At 32.8% G+C, this 20,388-nt stretch overlaps 4 protein-coding genes across 6 annotated transcripts; 1 reads left to right on the top strand and 3 right to left on the bottom strand.

The window, feature by feature from the left end:
* Nucleotides 1-1,256: 1,256 nt before the first annotated feature.
* Nucleotides 1,257-5,524, bottom strand: LOC103570013 (osmotic avoidance abnormal protein 3). Of its 2 annotated transcripts, XM_008547599.2 has the most exons (7): nucleotides 5,452-5,524; nucleotides 5,293-5,365; nucleotides 4,975-5,139; nucleotides 4,585-4,656; nucleotides 2,369-3,886; nucleotides 1,772-2,213; nucleotides 1,257-1,615 (listed from the first exon to the last, which is right to left on the bottom strand). In XM_008547599.2, the coding sequence occupies exons 4-7, from the start codon at nucleotides 4,654-4,656 to the stop codon at nucleotides 1,305-1,307; spliced, it is 2,343 nt and encodes a 780-aa protein (XP_008545821.1). In that variant the 5' UTR covers nucleotides 4,975-5,139; nucleotides 5,293-5,365; nucleotides 5,452-5,524; the 3' UTR covers nucleotides 1,257-1,304. The 2 variants fall into 2 exon arrangements, with proteins under 2 accessions (XP_008545821.1, XP_014297447.1); XM_014441961.2 differs by lacking the exon at nucleotides 5,452-5,524 and having other exon boundaries at nucleotides 5,293-5,378.
* A 100-nt stretch (nucleotides 5,525-5,624) lies between these two features.
* Nucleotides 5,625-9,397, top strand: LOC103570011 (cytochrome c oxidase assembly factor 7 homolog). 2 transcript variants are annotated; one of them, XM_053742482.1, is made up of 4 exons: nucleotides 5,625-5,814; nucleotides 6,281-6,415; nucleotides 6,528-8,430; nucleotides 8,502-8,594. In XM_053742482.1, the coding sequence occupies exons 1-3, from the start codon at nucleotides 5,715-5,717 to the stop codon at nucleotides 6,995-6,997; spliced, it is 705 nt and encodes a 234-aa protein (XP_053598457.1). In that variant the 5' UTR covers nucleotides 5,625-5,714; the 3' UTR covers nucleotides 6,998-8,430; nucleotides 8,502-8,594. The 2 variants fall into 2 exon arrangements, with proteins under 2 accessions (XP_053598457.1, XP_014297434.2); XM_014441948.2 differs by lacking the exons at nucleotides 5,625-5,814; nucleotides 6,281-6,415 and adding exons at nucleotides 8,744-8,941; nucleotides 9,029-9,397 and having other exon boundaries at nucleotides 8,097-8,430; nucleotides 8,502-8,666.
* A 110-nt stretch (nucleotides 9,398-9,507) lies between these two features.
* Nucleotides 9,508-12,983, bottom strand: LOC103570047 (zinc finger and SCAN domain-containing protein 2). Its single transcript, XM_014441960.2, has 5 exons — nucleotides 11,886-12,983; nucleotides 11,524-11,810; nucleotides 11,284-11,445; nucleotides 10,142-10,430; nucleotides 9,508-9,652 (listed from the first exon to the last, which is right to left on the bottom strand). Exons 1-5 carry the CDS (start codon nucleotides 12,760-12,762, stop codon nucleotides 9,549-9,551), a joined length of 1,719 nt encoding a protein of 572 aa, XP_014297446.1. The 5' UTR covers nucleotides 12,763-12,983; the 3' UTR covers nucleotides 9,508-9,548.
* A 2,350-nt stretch (nucleotides 12,984-15,333) lies between these two features.
* LOC103570010 (aladin) lies at nucleotides 15,334-17,843 on the bottom strand. Its single transcript, XM_008547596.2, has 4 exons — nucleotides 17,734-17,843; nucleotides 17,183-17,569; nucleotides 16,522-17,109; nucleotides 15,334-16,386 (listed from the first exon to the last, which is right to left on the bottom strand). The coding sequence occupies exons 2-4, from the start codon at nucleotides 17,539-17,541 to the stop codon at nucleotides 15,804-15,806; spliced, it is 1,530 nt and encodes a 509-aa protein (XP_008545818.1). The 5' UTR covers nucleotides 17,542-17,569; nucleotides 17,734-17,843; the 3' UTR covers nucleotides 15,334-15,803.
* Between the last annotated feature and the right edge of the window lie 2,545 nt (nucleotides 17,844-20,388).

A 20,388-nucleotide genomic window follows, 5' to 3' on the forward strand; every position in this document is an offset into this window, starting at 1 on the left:
AAATATCAGGGAAAGTGTAAACGGCTTTCGGCAAAATGCACTTCTGATCACACACGATCACCATCACTTAAAACTTGTAGTTATTTGTATTTAGTATATCTATATATGTAACTGAGAAAGTAAAAGTCGTTCAATGAGTGAAAGAGTAAATGAGAAAATGAAACAAGACGTTTTTTTTTATTTTTAAACTCGGGTACTTGTAATCATCGACACTTTCATTTCTCTTGTGTTACGGAATTACTTAATACTTTTTTTTTTTTTTTTAAATAACTGTGTAAATAATTTATTTAAATACTTAAGTCTAGAAAAATGATAATGAGCATTGATGTTATTGTTTGTAGTGATTACGAGAAATTATTAGTATTGATATCAGCGGGATGTCAATTCGTAGAATGACCATTCGATATTAAGATTCCATAAATTTATATGGCTTAAAATATATATATGATTGCGGCTGATCATTTTCTCGAATAGTCATGCAGCCGTGACACCAGGAAGTTGGTTGTCATAGAGACACGCGAGCTTCTTTCAACCGCAGTTGAAGAAACGGTTTAACTACATCAGTAAAACTCAATAAATTTCTCATTTTTATTTATTTATTTTCTTCCTTATCTTTTTTTATTATCGCAAATCTCTCAGCAATATATTGTAATTTTATTATTGTTATTATTATTATTATTTTACACCAGTAATTACAACGTTATGTACACACTTTCTCTTTTTTTTGTGTTAAATACAATAGAATATCATACAGTTTACAATAAAAAATTTGAACAGCTAATTTACATAATCAGTATTCACATCTCGCCAACAAAACGTCAATGGTAATGTACATTTTTATTAACAATTAAAAAAAAATTTTTTTACTTTTGTTAATACATATTTATTGTATGTACAAACTTTACAACAACGCGGTAATTGAAACTTTTTGCGTGATTATAAAATAATAATCATACCAGTACGGTAAATTAATGCAATAAAATGATATGTTAAAACGTTTTTTATAAAAACAAAAAATAAAAATAATCAAACTGATAAAAATTAAGTGAACTTGATGACCTCTTCAATTACCTAAGATCCTAAGAAATATCATGATGATGATGATATTCTTTGATGATGAAGCAATGTAGTAAAATATGCATAAAATTTAATACTGCTTTTTGCATTATGTAAAAAATAAAAAAAAAATAAATAATTAATTACACAAATAAATAAATTTATAAAAACTATCATAAGGTACGAGCGTTGGTATTTAATACGAAATGTAAAAATTTATAAGACTCTGGTTGTAAAGCAATGTCTCGTCAAGACGACAATCGTGTGTCGGTCGAGTCCAGCGGATACGATGGAAGTGCTTCGAGTATACGAGGTGGTGGATTTTTCCTTAGTGACGTCAGCCCAGCTGGAGGAGATTTCCCGGGGTTGTCTTGAACCAGCCAGGCATTGAAAGCTCCAACAGGTCTAACGGTTTTAATTGCTATTGGTTGGATTGGTATTTTTCCCGGGATATCACTAATGATAGGAGCACTGCCCTGCAAATTGAGGGCATTCAACTGGAGATATCCACTCCCAGAGTCATCAGATCCACCTGATTTACTCAGACGTCCACTGGCCTCTATAGTAATACAAAAAAAAAAAAACGTACATACATACATATTTAAATAAATAAATTTTAAATCACGAAACCATGAATAATTAATTAATATTGATGTTGAATTTATTCGGCTATGAATTAATTGACAGTGATAATAATAATAATTAGCTGAATTACCAAATGTTTTAGCCTCACGGGCACGTGCAAGTAACTCATCGATTCTGTTTCTGCGAAAGTAAGTCCCTGCAATGTCTCGCCATTTGGAGCTCTTGGCCTCATTTACACGAGACTCATCATCACTTGAGTGCTCATCGTCGTTGTGGTTATTTTTGTTGTTGTTGTTATTGCTGTTGTCATTGTTGTTATTATTATTATGATCCAGTTTAAGCCGCAAATTATTGTCACGTGTTAGAGGCGGTGGTGGGGGCAAAGGTATCCTAGAAGAAGCATCAGGTAATCTCCAGCGATTTAGATCATCGCTCCAAGTAGCTGCTGACCGGATCGCCATGAGGTCACGGAACGGACAACCGGGACGTAAATGCGGTACCATAGCTTCACATATCTGTGTTGCTAGCAATTCACGGCGCAGGAGTTCACGTCGTTCCGCGTCCCAGGATGCCTGAAAAAAAAATCATCAACTAAAGGATATAACGGTATAAATATTTTAATGCGTCTGTGTTCTACTATAAGTATACAAGCTAGTTTAATCTATCATAACGGTTTATTTTTCTCAACATATATATGTGTATATAAATATATACGTATATATACTACCTGTAGATCAAGTGCCTCTGCTTCAAGTTGCTTTGTGCGCTTGGCCATTCTCTTCAATGCATCCTCGGTAGTCCTCAATTGCCCGTAAACTTCAAATGCACTTCCGCTTCCATCTTGCGCACTGGTTTCAAGGGCCTTTGCTAAAATTTCTAATCGTCTGCGTCTTCTTTCCCGGCGTTTTCTTAATTCATCATTACTTAGAGCTTCACCGCCAATTGTTAAACGTTCTAATCGTCTCATAACTTCTCTTTGTGCAGCCTCACGTTTTTTACGACGACGCTCATCAACTTCTCGGCTAGTCATCGGCCACAACTTATTATCCACAGACTCAGCGGTATCTTTGCTATTTTCATAACGACTTCTCAAAGCATCCAATTCATCACGAAGTTTTTGTGCAGACATACTTGTATCCTCGCACTCTCTCCTCAATCTCTCGACCTCGGATCCACCAGTAATTTCTTCACGTTCATCGTAATCTTCATCATAATCACCCGTCTTTGGTGAACTCTCCAATAACTTTCGTAAACGCTGCAATTCAAGTTGGTATTGCCGTAAAAGAGCATCTTTTGGATCTTCATTAACTACCGGTTTATTTTTAATACACCTCGCTCGTGCTGCATACCTCAGTGTACTCAATGTCTCTTCAGCATCAACATCAGCTGGACTTATACAAGCAATCATCAGTGTACGTGCATTCCCGCCCAAACTATCTCTCAGTAACCTTGTGAGTTTGCTATCTCTGTACGGAACATGTCTGCCATTACCAGCAGCCAAAGCGCTTATCACATTACCCAGCGCTGATAAGCTCAAATTTATACTAGCTGCTTCTTTTAATCGATCCCCTGTTGCTCCAGTTCTCGCTTGTCTTTCAGATCCAGCTAAATCAACTAGATGTAACTGACCCCTTCTTACAGCACCATCACCACCCTGCTTGCCATTGTTTTCACCCATCGCCAAGGTCTCCAGGGAAATCGTCAAGACGGCATGACTTCGTGAACTTGAAGCATTCATTTTAGTAAAGGCAGCGACACGTCTCCGGTCACCTTGTTCTACTAATTTAGCGCATTCAGCGGCATCTTTGACTGTAACTTCACGCAACCCACCGGCAACATAAGTTCCCCGTTGAGGATCTTCCTTGAGCTGAAGAGCGCCGTCCACTAGGTTGTCCTGTAGCAAATCTCTAAGCCGTTCATTGTAAATTTCCAGATAACTCAGCAGTGCCAAATAACGCGTATCAGAGCTAGATGTTGATGTCGCCTCAAATATATGCTCCAAAGTCCGCTCAATGAACCCTTGCATCGTGTGGGATTTTCCGCAACCAGTTTGACCATAAGCGAACACCGTTCCATTGTATCCTTCGAGCACAGCTTCAACAATAACAGAGCCGACGTCTTCGTAAACTTTTTCCGTCGAACTTTCGGGTCCGAACGCCGCATCAAATTGATAAACTTTCCCAGCACCGCCTCCTGTACCTTCCAGTGTACAGTTTTTCGAAATCGGATCGATGGTAACGGCATTCTAAAATAAAAAAATATTAAATTATTTTTTTCTTATCACCCAGCAAATCTAGAACGTCAACCGTCAATTAATCGATCCGACACCCACGTTTCTTCAACTCCCAGAGACAAACACGCCGTGCATCTTTACAATCAATCGATTACCGTCAGTATATTATGACATTTCATTTATGAAACTTTAACGAAAACTTTTAAACAGAATATAAAATGTATACATCGATCTTTACATACATATACTATATAACTAACTAATTAATTATTAGAGTTTTATAGAGTTTGCAAGTTCACAATCGTTACGACCCTGATATGCTCACAAGGACAACTGACATAATGTTTTAAGTCTAGACAAAAAATTTAATACTAGGATAAACAAAAAGAAGTCATTTAACCAGTAGCTATTATACATCGATTTAGTTGCATTGTTTTAAACCAAGGATCAATATATTTATATATCTTATTGTAAACATACGAGAAAATAAGTTAACAGTCTACAATATAAATGACAACAGATAAAAATGCAACGTCGTTCTTCATAATACATTTGCGTGTTTTGACCATTAGGTCGCTAGGTTACACCGCTCGATAACGATGACGATTTTACCATAATTATTTACTAAAGATATTCAATAAAAAAAAAAAAATGTCTATATTTAATGGAATAATAAAGAATACTATTATCGTAATTGACATCTCGTTTACCTGACACCCAGCTGACAGCTCTTTTTGAGACATTGGCCTACATCTTACTGCCACCTTTACTGACTCACTCATCTGAAATATTAAGTAACTATAAGTGCCGATTCAATAAATCATTTACAATTATTATTTTTTTTTAAACATCCAATAGGCGTCTTGACATCCGTAATTTGAAATTTTTTTAAAAATCTATTTTGAACAGACATATATTAGAGTGGATTCGGTTGATGGCGACCTTGAACTACTAAGACATTGAACCAGCCGCGAATGGGTTTTATTTACAAATCACCCGCCAATTCCAGAAAGAACGTGAAAATAAAGGGGTAAGTAAATATGAAGAAACATATGTATATATACATTGAAGTATTTTAATAGTTAAATTTATTTACTCACTTTATTATTCTATTATCAAGATACCGAGGGTAGATAGAACACGCTGACCGCGTGACCGAGTCTTTGTGCAGGAGTTTATGACCTAAATATTTTTAAATATGTCCATCACTTTTCAAATATTAATCCATTGTCTCTCTTGTAATTATTGCTCATTAATAAATTATCCTGTAACAAAAAAAAAATAATTACTTTGTTTTTTTTAAAAAAAATTAATTTTTTATTTTAAAAGGAGTTTATTTGCTGAGGTAATTTTTAAAAAAATTTAAATAAATTATAATACTTGACAGGTAATTTTATAAATTATCATGAAAAATTTACCGTGAAATTTGATGAAATCTTAAGTGGTTGCATTGTATTTTGAAACAAAGCGGAGTATATAATTGAGAGGGAACTGAAAAAAATTTCAAGGATCAATTATTCAACGTCAATGTTTCTAAAGACTAAAGTAGAGCAAAACTGCACTGACAGTATACATACTAAAACTATCCTTTATTATTGTGTTAAATCCTCCTACTCTTTATTCTCCGTTAAACAGATGCGCGCGTTTTTTAAATAATTAGCGCGCATGCTTTGAATTATTTTTTTTTTGAATAACTTGCCGCTCTATTTGGCGGTAATGTAGAAATTTAACTAAACATCCGCATGCGCATTTCACATGCACTTGCATGCAAGTGATGATTGATTTAGAGGTTATAGAATATTTTTTAAATAATATTTATATAAAAATTAAGTAATTAATTATGGGATTTAATTTTAAAAATGAAGAAGATGTCAGGGCATATTTGAAAAATATTTATACTGAATACAGATTTGGATGTGATAGTGAAAAAAATGCAAATGGTATTTCATAATTTTGTGTAATTATTTATGATCATGAAGTTAACAGACAATTTTCGGTTTTTTATTTTTTCCACAACTTAATCACAAAAAAAAATATGCACGTGTAGAAAATTTTAAAAACTACGAGTGGAATTTTTAAAAATAATTTATCGTTTTTAAACAAATCAAAAAATGATTAAACGCTAACTTTAGTATTATAATTATTGTTACTTATATTTTTAAATAAGAGTGTGAATGTAGCTGACAATTTCAATTTTCTTAAATTCTTGTATAAACAAATAAAATGTAGAGTAAAAATAAAAAAATACGTATTTGAATATTTGAAAAATGAATACGCGCGTTTTTTAAAATTTCATTATTTCAATTAAATTTATTTATTTATTTAAAATTAATAAATTGTCGTCTGCTAGATTCACACTTATATTTAAATGTAAATTCAAATTTTATAGATGAATTTTTTTTTCAGCTTGTCACCTCCTGGGGGATTATATGGAAAGTATTAGCGGAGATTTTGAAAAAGCTGGTGAAATTTATAAAAGTAATTGCGATGAGAGAAATTGGCCTAGAAGTTGCGCTAAGTATGGAGGATATCTAGGTGTTGGTAAGGAAGATTTTATTTTTCTTTAAATAATTATATATTTTTTAAATTTATTTAAAATTAAATTGCCAGTAAAAATAATCGTTGATTCGTTTTTTTATAAAATAATTTTTAGGAAAAGGCTGCGAACAAAATATGAATGAAGCATTTAAATATTTGAAAAGAGGATGTGAGCTAGGTGATGGTATTGGTTGTGTACGCGCTGGAATATTGGCTTCATCACCAAAACATAAATTGATGGATAGTAGAGCGGATCAAGTTGCTCTGGGGATGAGCATGTTGTCCAAAGGCTGTTATGAGCATAACAGAGAAGAAGGCTGCTTTTATTTGTCTGGTATTTATCTAGGAGGACTAAAGGCTGAAGTTGAGCCGAATCTTACGGAAGCTTACAAATTATCAATAAAGTCCTGCGAAGCGGGTAATCCTTACGCGTGTGCCAATTTATCACAAATGCATGCCCGTGGAGAAGGTGCAGAAAAAAATGAATCATTAGCTGAAGCATTTAGAGAACGATCGGTGGTACTTCATCGTGAACTTAAAAAAGCCCAAAAACAAATTGAATTTGGGCAGGGTATCCAAATGTAAATATCATTCATCATGTAGAAGTATTATTTTAATGATATCAGCATTAAAACCTAAAGTTTCAATGTCTTTACAGTCAGTCGAAATAAGTTAATTTCAGATCAATATTTCTGTTTATATCCGGTGACTAAAGATATTCGCAATTTAAACTCTAATGACAGTTCTGACTGTGATTAAGTTTTATAATAATTAGCATAAATAATAAATAATATTTATAGTTTCTGCTTAATTATAAATTAAAAATGACAATTCTGACACTGCTGATACTGAAACTTTAAGTTCCAATGCAGATAATCGTGAAAAATATTGTGTGTAACTCAGGACGAAACTTGATTTCAAATTGTGGGTACTATTTTTATAATATATTGTGTAACAAGGGATGAAACAAAACTATTTCAGACCAGGGTGAAGGCTGACATCACCCAGAGTCTGAAATCTTATTTCATTCTGAGTAACACACAATATTTTTCATGATTACCTGGAACTTAAAGTTTCAGTATCAGCAGGCAGTCAGAAACAAGTTAATTTAACACCAACTATTAGCATAAGCGTAAATTGTCATTTGTAATTTATGATTAAGCAGAAACTATAAATACTATTTATTATTCTTACTAATTTTTATAAAACTTAATCACAAAATCAGAACTGTCATTTACGTAAATAAAATTACTATTAAAAAAATGAAGTATCAGAGTTTCAATTGCAGAAAATTTCAGTCAGCGGGCAGAAACACAAATATTTCTGCCCGCAAATTGAAGGCGTTCACAATTAACGCGTTTGCTAAAATTAATTCGCGGCATTGGACTGAAATTCGTTTGTTCCTAATGGTTCTATAAACACTGAAACTTGCAGTTTCAATGCAGGTATCATGAAAAATAATTTTATTGTGTAATAATTATTTTAAAAACATTAATATTTAATGTTATACTAGCTTGTTAATAAATTATCAAAGAAAATATTCAATTAAAGTGTCTAGAAATATTATTATTATTTTTATTTTATCGCGATATTATTTTAAGTACTGATTTTTTATCAGCAGATAATTTATGAGTCTAGAGAATAATATTTTAAAATTAAGTCACCTAAGAGTTTGGTATACAGGTAAAATTTAATGGAATAAAACCGGTCTAGCATCATCAATCATCCCATCTACAGTTGAACAATGGACCTTGGGTAAACCAATACCTAACATAGTGATTGTCTCATTTTTTTCCCCTCTCTAAGTTTATCCCTTCCAAGTTTTTAACTCACCTTCTCCCACTATAATCAGCATAAAAAAAAGAAAAAGGAATACACTGTGCAGCTCACATACGAGAGAAAGTACACCGCGGTTTTACATCGATCACAAGAGGACATTCTGTAGGATCGTACTAATCATGTATTCATCACTAATGTCTGCCTTTGTCGCTTGCTGCATACTTTTGTCTTACATATCTGTAAGTATTTTTTTTTACGATTAATCAAATAATTTTATTGATTAAAAATTAATCATTTACTTTTTTATCAGGCCACTGAAGCTGCTTGCAAAGCAAAATCATGTTTAGGTGTAACGATTTACTATGAATCTCTCTGCGGTGATAGCAAAAGATTCATAAGCGGCCAATTAGTCCCGACTTATCCGGAGCTCAAGGACTACTTGGACATCTTCTTTGTCCCGTACGGCAAGGCCTCGGTAATCATATAATTTCAAATAAAAATTTCTAATCAATCGTAGATGATATTCAATAATTGTCTTATCATATTATCAAGCATGAACGTGATGGAGCTACAGGAGAATGGACATTTTCATGCCAACATGGACCACCTGAATGTGACGGAAACAAAGCCCAGGCATGTGGACTACATGCAATCAAAGCTGAAGAAAAGGCTTATGACCAGCAGCGTCTATCAGTTGAATTCGTCGGTTGCGTAATGGCTAGAAGCGACCCAGCTGGAGCAGCTCGACGGGTTTGTTTTATTTAATCATCTTTTAAATGAATTATTTATTTATTAGTTTACTAATTACTGTAATTTTTTTTCTATTTATTTCAATAGTGTGCTGAGTCAGTGGGATTAGAAAATTCAACGCAATTGATATTGGAGGATTGTCAGCAGTCAAGCTTAACTGATAATTTACTTGTAAATTATGGAGAAATTACACACAGCTTTAAACCACTGATATCATTTGTACCTACGATTGTTATCAATGATAAATATTCGTGGGAAGATCAAATGATGGCTTTAACAAATTTCAAAAAACTCATCTGTAATTATTTACCTCAGAATGATAAACCTTCAACTTGTCAGGGATAATAATAATAATAATAATAATAATAATAATAATAATAATTACTTATATATATTTTTTTTTTCATTGATATTATTCTTAAAATATATACATTTTTATGTACAAAAATAAACGGATTCGTAATTTTAAAAAGTATAAATGTAAAAAAAATGGAATTATTTATATTAAATTTAAAAAAGTAAATTAATATATATTTTTAATAAACTCATTAATATATAAATTAATATATGAGGTCATTAAAAATACTTGATAATTAATCAATGATTATTATCCGTCAATAAATTCAGTTTCATCAAAGTTACTGAGATCTAAAAACTGTTGCTCAATTTCTGGATTCAAATCTTGACATTCAGCGATACCGTTATCGTAAGCTGAAAAAAAAAAAGTAAAGTAGATAATAATTGATAATAATGTATATTAGATGTAAAAAGTACAACAAGTATGTATATAAAAAATATAAGACAATGAACTTATGTAGATTAATCATGCGAGCGCGTGCGACACACGTGGTTACAGTCGTACAATCATGTATCTGAACTGGCGCGTGCGTTTGTACACGAGAGTTAAAATTATAAAAATAAAAAAGTAATGGATGCTAGTACTACACATTGACTCCAAAAAAGTAACTAATATTATTTTAAGACTCGGTGTGTGGTAAGTGAGCATGAGTCGCGAGCAAACCTCCTCTGAGATTGGAGTAAATTAACGCCAGTACAATCACATTACTATTATTATTGTCGGCAGTCAACAGAACGAGCATGAAAATCAACTAAAATAACATGGGACTGATGGCAAATACAAGGACAAGGACGACATTATTTTATATGACAATTATATATATTTATAAAGTAAATTATTACCTATACTATCTAGAGCAATGCAATTTTCTTCATCTCCAAGTAGTCTTCCTACGGTTTCAAAAGGAACGAACTCTGGTTCATCATCAATGACATCAAGACCAGACCACTTACTACCAATACTCATCTCATCTTGACAATTTACTTTAGACGGATTGCTCGGTACATTTCTCAGTGATTGTGAATTATTTACTGACCCAGGTATCTCTGTATGATTCTTCACATGCTTACGAAGACTTGATGGATCTGTGTATCTTTTACCGCAGCCAGTTACTTGGCAGGCGTAAGGTTTCTGTTTGTAAAATAGCATCGAAATGTTGATTGATTTATCAAACATAAGATTAAATATATATATAGATATATAATGATAAATATCATACATTGCGTGACTAATATCAAATAGTGTAACAAGTAAAGTAGTAAAGAGGCCAATTTAAAATGTATGTAGCACATGAATAATTATATTTTTGCCGTAAAGAAATTTACTCCTTCCGGTTTATGACACAATTTTTTTTTTTTTTTTTTTTTAATTATATATTTATATATTATTTTTTTTTACCAGATTAGTTTTTAAAAAAAATATTTGTAGTTAAAATGATAATTTTTTTTTACTGAAGAAAAAATTTTAATTTTTCTAGTGGAAAATTTTGGTTCCCTAATTAAGGATGACATGGGAGATAGATTGAAAAATAGTTAAATTTTGACATGGGCCTTTTTTTCATTTTTTTAAAATCAAATGCTGACATAAGTCAAACATGTGTTGAATTTTTAAAATACAATTAAAATTATATTTTAAAAATCTTGAGAATTTAAAGGAAGAAAAATAAACTTTGAAATATAGGAATTTTTTTTTTTTTTACTAAAAATTATGATATTGGAATTTTTGGTGTGAAAATTTGAAAATTTTATTAGAAATAATTTTAGTCGGAGAAATTTCTCAGCTTGAGATGCTGCCTTTCTTTCTTTTTTTCTTTTTCTTTTTTACGGTACCGTAAATAAATTTCGATTTTCTTTAAGAAAATTATTCTTCAACTTAAATATGAAGTTAAGAAAATGTTTTTACAAAAGTAAATTTTTTTTCAGCGCAAAAAAATTAATGGATACTAGTCACGCAATACTAAAAAAAAAAAGTAAATTTTATTTACCGTATCAAAGTGAGTTCGCTGATGTTTAGCACGATCACTGCTGTTGCTAAAAGCTTTGGTGCATCCGCGATGCGGACACGCATACGGCCGTTCCCCAGTGTGGGATCTCTGATGAATTTTAAGGTTCTCCAGCCGGGAAAAAGCTTTCTTGCATCCTGCGAACTGCAAAAGTTCATCATCAGTAGAAGTTCATATCCATAAAAAAAAAAAAAAATTATCAGCAGATATTCAAATACTTACCGGACATTTGTTGGGTTTTTCCCCACTGTGGACTCTCATGTGAATGAGTAGTTTATATCTCGCGTTAAAAGGGCGCATTCTCGGACAATCCTGCCACATGCATGCGAATTCATCGCTCGAAGAATTTGACCCCGCTTCTTTATCTTTATCTTTGTGGGATCTCCTTCCGCCGTGGCCGTTATTAGCAGAAGACTCAATATGAAGTTTCACTATATGCCTTACCAAGCCATCGAGATTATCAAACACACACCCGCAATTAATCCAAAGACATTTATGAATTTTATTTCCTGTAAAATAATAAAAATATTTAATTTATTAATACTTAAGATAAATATAAAGTAACATAAATTATAAATAAATACCTTTGGTCTGAGTGTTGCGTTTGTCCAGCATCAGTCCTTCATTCTGTGTGACAACAACCTGATTATTTTGTTCCTGCTGAGGTTTAAAACCCATAAAATTATTATTTAAACTCTGATTATTCATCAAGTGACCAATAGGGTATCGATCAAATGTCGAAGTAGCAACAGAATTATCAATACGATCATTTGTAAAAGACGATAAAGCTCCAGCTGAAGTGTCATTTGGTAAAAGTGTCGTTGGATCTCCGCGAATAAGACTCAGGTCAAATTCATCAACAGCCTGAAGACAACTAAAATCCTGTGAGTCTTCTAGATAAGATACCGATTCAATGGGCATGCTCGGTAATTCAAGACGCAATTCTTCAGCATACATGCTGTCTTGATACTCATGACAGTCGTTTAAATCTTGGTACTGAATCTGATCATGTTCATCAAAAAAATTGTTACCATTTGAAAAATTACGTGAGAATGAAAACGCTGTGCTGACAGGCGGCAATCGTTGGCTTGCCCAAGTGTTGTCATTTGTCTCATCATTGGATTGCTCACCGTAATCACTTCCTGGAAATCCCCCGGTCCAGGATGTCGGAGTATTTACTTCACTTCCAGTGCTACCGGGTGAATTTATTCCAATAGTTAATGCAGTGGCGCGATTACTAGGTGGATATTCAAATATTGTCGTCGATGACAAATGGTCCCAATCATTGGCACTTGGACTCGAGGTTGACAGAGGCGAAGACATGTTCCAAGAAAATCTTCCGTCAACAATCGTCGGTGTATTTTGATCAATTTCAAAGTTACGTTCAAATTCCTGGGTATTTTCGATAATTGACAACCGATTGATGTCTAATGTATGATCAAAATATTTATCTGCGTGCATATCGATGTGTAAATAATTAATATTTGTTGTTAAATTTATGTAAACACTTGCTCACGTGGAGTCATAAAGTTATTAGTTGACAGGACTATTACTGGCCTGATCCAGAGATGCGAGTATACTGACTCGAGATAAGCCAGCGACGTTAGAATAAATTTAAAAGACGAATCCAAAGATATTCATCCCCACCAGCCCTTCAGCGAAGTTCGAAGGCCCAAAGGGAATGCAGGACCAAGTCTCTGCGCCGCCCACTCGCGTGGCTTACAGCCTATTGATGAAGAACTTCGTTACTTATCATATCGGAGGAGAGACAACATGAAGCTGAGAACTAAACGGATAACTCAGAACTTTAAACTCTGTAACTCTGTATGCACTTGGAGTTACTTGGAACTCAACTAGGGGTCCAAAATGCTCATGTGGGGACTAAGGGTGCTACCAAACATCTGTGTGATCGTTCGTCATCTTCATCTCATTCCAGTCCCTTTATAAAATTCACTACTCGGTTTTTATATTTTTTTTTCGAGCTTTATCGTTCTTGCAACTCTTACTTGCTTACAAGTTAATGACTCAAGTGCGTTGTCCTCTTGTAAGTTATAAGTATTAGTACAAATTGTATGGACTCTTGAGTTTTATTTACCATAAGTTATAATATTTAATTCTAAATAATATTAACATCAAGATAAAATTATTACATTACAGTCGCCATTGCTCAGTTTACAATAAATATTTAGCACTGAGATTAGAGTAAGAAAAAAATTTATACAATGGGTTTAGTGTGACTTTTTTTTACCCAGTGATTGATATTAACAGAAGCGATAGTTAATTTTTTTTCTTTGACAGAAGGAAAGACGAAAAATAATAATTTTTAACCATTGGAGGCAAAAGTAAAAGACTTTTTTCGACCTGTCGGCCTTTCGTCACTCGAGTACTCGAAAAATTTTCAATGCACTTGAGACTTTAAGTTGAAAAAAATTTTAAAAACCAGCTGTCGTACACGCGTCACTTATTAACAACAGTTTCTTACTACTCTCATCAAATAATTTTTTATATCACTTTTATAATCTTTTATTTTTTATCTTATTTAATTTTTTTTTTTATTAAAATCGTTTTTATATATTCTGCCTAATTCTACACTTGTCATTTTTATTTATCAACGTTTTCATTCATTCGTGTTATAAATTCGCCTAACGGCTACCAGATTACGAACCAAAAAAATTTTAAGATAAAAAAAAAAAAATATTTAATTATAATATAAACAATTATAAGCAAATGTAAGTACATATATAAAAATATCGCATCACTAATTCCAAAAGTGCTTATATTTTTACATGCTTTAAATTTAAAACCAAAAGGGCGCATAATTTTTTTTAAACGGCTAATAATGTAAATTTATTCTAAAGCTGAAATTTTAAAAAAATTTCGAAAACCAAAAGGGAGTAGAAATTAAACTATAGAGTAAAAGTATCATTTATAGCCAGTTATCGCCGCTTAAGGATGACAAAATTAAATTTTCTAATTCGTTAAAAGACAATTATTTTACTGTATTAGAATGAAAATTCGTTTTTTTACTTTTTTATTAATTAAATAAAATATTAAAGGTCCAAAAATAGTACCGACCACAAATGGTACTTCTACCCTATACCCTTCTGATTTTTATAATTTTTTTTTTTACATTTTTAAATCCATTTCAAAACGATAGGTAATGAAAAAAAAAATATACGCCCTCAAGAATTCGGCTGTAAAAAATTTTCGGAGTGAACGCGAATTAAATCCGGAGTAAATGCGGAGCCGATTGAGTATTTATATAATCCCTGGAGTAAAATTCACTTTTACAGGAATTTATTTTCCTATTAAAATTCTGAATTGAAATGCGGATTTGAATAAAATTCAGACTCCGAAATCACTGGATAAAACAAACTCCATAACTGAGTGAATTTGAATTTAAATAAAATCCGAATTTACTCCCGATTTTTTACAGTATAGTCACGGAATGTTTTAAAAAAACATACATATTATTTTTAGTGTTTATAAACGTCAATGACCACAAACATAATGACATGTGAAAAATGTTGGACCAACATCTCATGTTCCCTGGTATGGGTATAGATCTTAAATGCACTTGCTTTCCCTTATTTTTAAAAATACATACACAAGAAGACAACCCCCATAAAACATGTGAACATGTTCTTACAAGATAGTTCAATACAACACATGCTTTACTCGCTACGGACGGTTGTACGTCACATTACGGGTAGTTAAGTGATAGAGTAGCACATGTGGTCTGCCAGCCCTCTCTGCTTACATTATATTTTACATACATGTATTATAGACTACACCAAGTCGGGGTCGTCCCAACTTTTTGTCGAGGCACCTGTCAACCTCGTTCATACCATAGTCTCCGCATGTGTATCTTGCTCGTTGAAATAATATACTGATTCTGATCGTTTTACACATGCGGGTGAGAATGCAATATAAAAAACTTGGTATATATGTTATATATATATATATATATATATATATATTAAGAAGAAAAAGAAAAAAGAAACGATACAGAAACAGAAGAGCAAGAGAAAGATAAAATAAAAAAAATTTGATCTCGCATATTACGATGTTTGGCGAGTTATTAAGCTAAAAAAAGTTAATGTCTATACTAGTTACGATCTAGTAAAAAAATTTAAAAATAAAAAAAAAATTTAAGATGATATACATTTGTATTTGAAAGAGTACAACACGCGCGTCAACGTTTAGCTTACGGTCAAGTGGCGTAAAAATAGAAAGTCGTGCGCTCTGCATGTGACTTTGTATAATTAGATACCAAGTTGTGAAGACATATCGTTTCTTTCTTGTATATTATGATAAACTCATACTTATGAGTGTTAAATATCCAGAAAAAAAAATTTTAAATATAACTTTTATCAAAATTGTTTCGTTTGCTATTATAATAATATTTATATGACAGTTATTTATATTAATTGAACAAAGAATTGAGTACATTGACTTTAAGTTAATTGTGTTAAGTTATTTATAATATTAATTTTATTTTGTTAATAACATTTTATGGGAGACTGTGATTTTTCGACGATGGGAAACTGCTGAACACGGCCGCTTGTCCAGGCAATTGTCAGACAGGCTTTCGGTTGATCGCTGTCCAAATATTGATGAAACTGTAGACAATTTGGATATTCACCAGGAAACCCTGTGATTAAACAACCTGGTGAAATTTGTGTTACACGTGAAATGGTGCCAACTGACGTTTTAAACAAAGCAACTAATGGACTGTCTTGAAATAATATTGCAAGATATTTCCCAGATGGATCCCAATCCATAGCGACTACACGTCCGCCTACGACAGTGCCTTCATTGCCGTCCTCATCATCGGTGTTTGAACTAAATAAAACTTTTGTTAAATCAATAAGAGGTATTGCAATTTTAGTATCGCTAAATGACGTCACTCCACGTGCATCAAAAATATTATCTTGCAGTGGTAGAGAAAATAGTGTGGCTGGATCTTCTGTTGATGTAAATAAAAGTGTCTGATGAGGCCCGAAACAGGCAACAGCAACGCGACCATTAGGAACCGTCCATCGTTCAGCTGTCCAGGGTCTTCCAGTTCCCGTATCCCAGACCCTAGAATTTTTTCCCAACGATATTAGTGATTATTAATGTTACTTTTTTTTATTTTTTTTTCTCACTTAATCTTTTCTATGTAAATAGAAAAAAATAAAATGAAGAAAAAAGGAAAAAAATAAATAAATCCCATACCTGAATACTGTGCGACATGTGGCAGCAAGAAGTTTAGCGCCACATGAAGACCATCGAAGGATACATTGACCTCCACCCCCTAGTCTCTTTAAGGGTATCCCTATTTCTCTCGCCACATCCCAAACGATAATATTGAGATCGTTGGGCGAACATGATACTAATAAATCACCCTGTGGATGCCAGGCAACTCCTGTAACCGGAGCATGGTTTCTCTGACGCAGAAAAGTGGCGTGACTCAGAGAATAACTGGCAGCTCCAAGTTCAATGGTCCACACAAGTACTCCACCACAACAAGCCGCTGCTAATTCACGACCTGCATGAGGTCTCCAGCTCATTGAGCACACGGATTTTTGACCACCGTGTCGGAGTACTGCGACACTTTGAGTCCCGCTGGAAAATATTCTGATACGGTCATCACGTGTCGCCAGAGCTAATCTGGAGCAGTGCGGATGCCAGGCCAAGCAACGAATCAAGGCTGTATTCCAGTCACGGGTCGCGGCGATATCAGCAACTGAACCAGATCCAATAGAAGGTAACCCGTCACAAGATGACGTCTTCCTCTCAATAAAATCTAACACCGTCGTGATCCTGAATTCACAATGACAATTAGCACAAATTTCATCAGCACATACCCAGTTAATTATTAATAAATAAAACAAACCTTGTGGCAATCCAATGAACGATTTTCGTAACTCTTCTCGGATCTTCACCAGCAGCAATACGAATCGCTTCGACTAAACCTTTCTCCCGCCAAACACTTGCTATTTTTTTCAAAGCGCTGTCCTCAACTGGTAAAAACAAATCACCAGCTCCTATTGTCCGTGCAGATTCCCGCGTTGCCAGCATATCAGGCGTAAGATTTACTTCTGGATAATGTCGCGTATATTTGGCAAACGGTTGAGTTTCATCATAAAGATTTTTTTTATCACAATACACTGGTCTGTCATCAATAAACCCGACTGTTGCCTTATAATTAAGCTCCGGTGCTTCGCAGTCACCCAATGAAATTATCTTCAGCATTTTATTTGTCAAACTCACTATTTCCTGGCTGAAAAAAAATATTTATTTGGAGGTTAGAATTATTTGTAACTCGATTGTGTCAGAAATAATGGAGTTGTAATTAAAAACAATTAAAAATAAATAAAACCATACACTTGTAGAGTTTGTTACAATGAAATGATGATTTAAATAAAAAAAAAACTCTATAAATACCTTGATAAATAAATTGATAACTTTTCATTACTTTAGTATACATTAACTCAGACTGTATCCAACCGGCTTTTTATTACCGGGCGGGAATTTCTTTGCCAATTTAAAAATATTCGTTGTCATAGAAACGGCTCCACTTTACTCTGCGTGCGCATGCGGATGAGTGAAAATGTAGCAGAATTTTTTAATTGCATATAAAAAAATTAGATAATTAAAATAATAAAATTTGAAAAAATGCAGGAGCTGATTTTTGAATTTTTTAAACGCGCGATTTTCAATTTTTATTTTATGAAGATTTAATTTTATTATGTAGAAATTTTTAAAATTGTTAATGTCTGCAAACTTTACTGTCTTCGCATGCGCAACTAAATAGCCAACAAAAATTCAAAATCTTCGCAATAAAATAAAAAAATAAAAATTATATAATTATTTACATCATTATATAATTCCTAGAAAAAAAAAAAACAATTGAATTCAATTAAATAAATCATTTAATGAAAATATATTTTGGACAAGCGCAAATAAATTCAGTTAATTTATTTGTAAATTAAAAAGTGGCAGAAATTAAATTTCTCTTTTGAATTAATAAAATAAGTAAGTAATTAAAATATTGTTTTAGTAAAATAATTAAATTTAAAAATTAAAATATTTTGTTATCAGAACAGCGCCATTTGCAAATGAGCATGCGTTGAATTTGACCGTTGGATAAAAATTTCAAAATTTTTATTTGCATGAGTATTGGAGACAAAAAAAAAAAAATGAAGTGGATTTAAAAAATTAGCTCATAAACACATCGAAGGAGATATGAAAGGTCAAAGGTATGAAATGATAAAGAATATAATGAATTATTATAGTGTATGATATGGCATTTAGCAAGTACAAGTAGTGAAACTGTTACGTCACAATGTCTAGAGTGTAGCTCGCGCATTTAAAGAGGGGAGAAGGCAACTCGCGAATGGTGGGGAGTTTAGTATGTGATCGCGATCAGTGCGGCCAGATCGTGGGTAAAACGACCCCCCACTTTCTGCCGCGCGGGCGACACATACAACTTGGGAAGACCTGTTGGTGTGTCGGGTGCGGCGGAAGAAGCCGAAAGGAGCCGAGCTCGGAGGAGAATTTACTCTCCCCACTAAGCACAGAGGAGTCACACACACAGCTGTGACTCTCTGTACATGAAAAATTCTGAGAATCCGATCTCAGCCGAAGCATACAGCGGGAAAAATAATAATAATAATAATAATAATATAAAATATAAAAATATAATAATAATATAAAATAATATAAAATAAATTCGAATTTTTTTTTTTAAATAAATTTTTATTTAAAAAAAAAATTTTTTTTTTTTTTTTCAGGATTAAATTATTGTAAAACAATAAATTATAAATATTATGATTCTTGCTAGTAAATATTACTAGCGAGAATGGCGATTGATAATTATTACACCGGTAATTCTCAAACGCAGCTTTTATAATAGTTCTTATGAACTACGGGTAATCGTGGAAACAGTCAAGTGGAGTGAGCGACTACTTTGGAAGCATAAGCTCCGTCGTCGAGTCCTCGCTGATACAAATTTTTTTTTTCTTTCAAATTTTTAACTTTTTTTTTTTTAATGTTTAAATAAGAGTTCATGTATCAGTACCAGACCATTCCATGCATTTATATATCTATATTTGTGAACATAGATATACACAAGTATAGATAGATACAAATGCATGAAGTGGTCCGGTACTAATACATTTAAACTCTTTTTGCGGCTAAACTATTGAAGAAACGAAAGTGCACCAAGAGACCTTTTTTATAGAGATTTTTATGCTTTAAAAAAATAGTCTCTTATCATTTTTTCGTATCTTCAATAAATAAGCCAAAATTTTGAAAAAAAAGCCATTTTTAGGTTTTTTTTCAGTTTTAAGCTCTCTTTGCGGCTAGGAGATACGAAAGATTACTTATGACACAGCTTTCCACATTACCCCGGAGGTACTGTGTCCTGGCATGCGTTTCCACTTTTTTTATATGGCGGGATCCTCTTGTAGGCCTAAACCATGGTTTAATTATAGCTAAAGGCTTTATATTTACTTTACTAATAGAAAGTAGAGCTGATGGCTCTCAAAATTCATCAAGTATTTTCTATTTTCACCCTCATAAACGTAAGTTGAAGTTTTACAGCGTTGATCCATATGTGTATGTATACACTCTTCAATTGGATTCTTTATCTCTACCATATTTGCTTGATTATGCAGTTCATCATTTGAAAGTTCATTTTTTATTTTCATTGTATTTTTTACTTTACGTTTCCTTGTCATTAGTACTGTTTAAAATTTACCCCTTTCAAAATTGATCAAGATAAATAAATATATTTCTATTCTTTCTATCTGAAGTGAGCGGGGCTATCAATAAGTATTGTTATCAATAAGTAAGACAGAAGTCGTAACATTCATCATACCTTCTGTCTTTGTCACTCTTACGGTATCGCTGATGACAGTCTCGGTCAGCGCCGGCCGATTGACAGCGCTGCGACAATCGATTGTTATTGTCTCTGTCTTACTTATTGAGTCATTGGGGACTGCGCGGCTAAACTTTTTTTGTCAAGCAGTTATATTTAATGCAATACCAAAATTATTTTTATGATAATTTTTAGTTGTTAGATGCATTCTAATTCAA

This window comes from Microplitis demolitor, chromosome 10 (genome assembly GCF_026212275.2).
Source record: "Microplitis demolitor isolate Queensland-Clemson2020A chromosome 10, iyMicDemo2.1a, whole genome shotgun sequence".
NCBI classification, from domain to species: Eukaryota; Metazoa; Arthropoda; class Insecta; order Hymenoptera; family Braconidae; genus Microplitis; species Microplitis demolitor.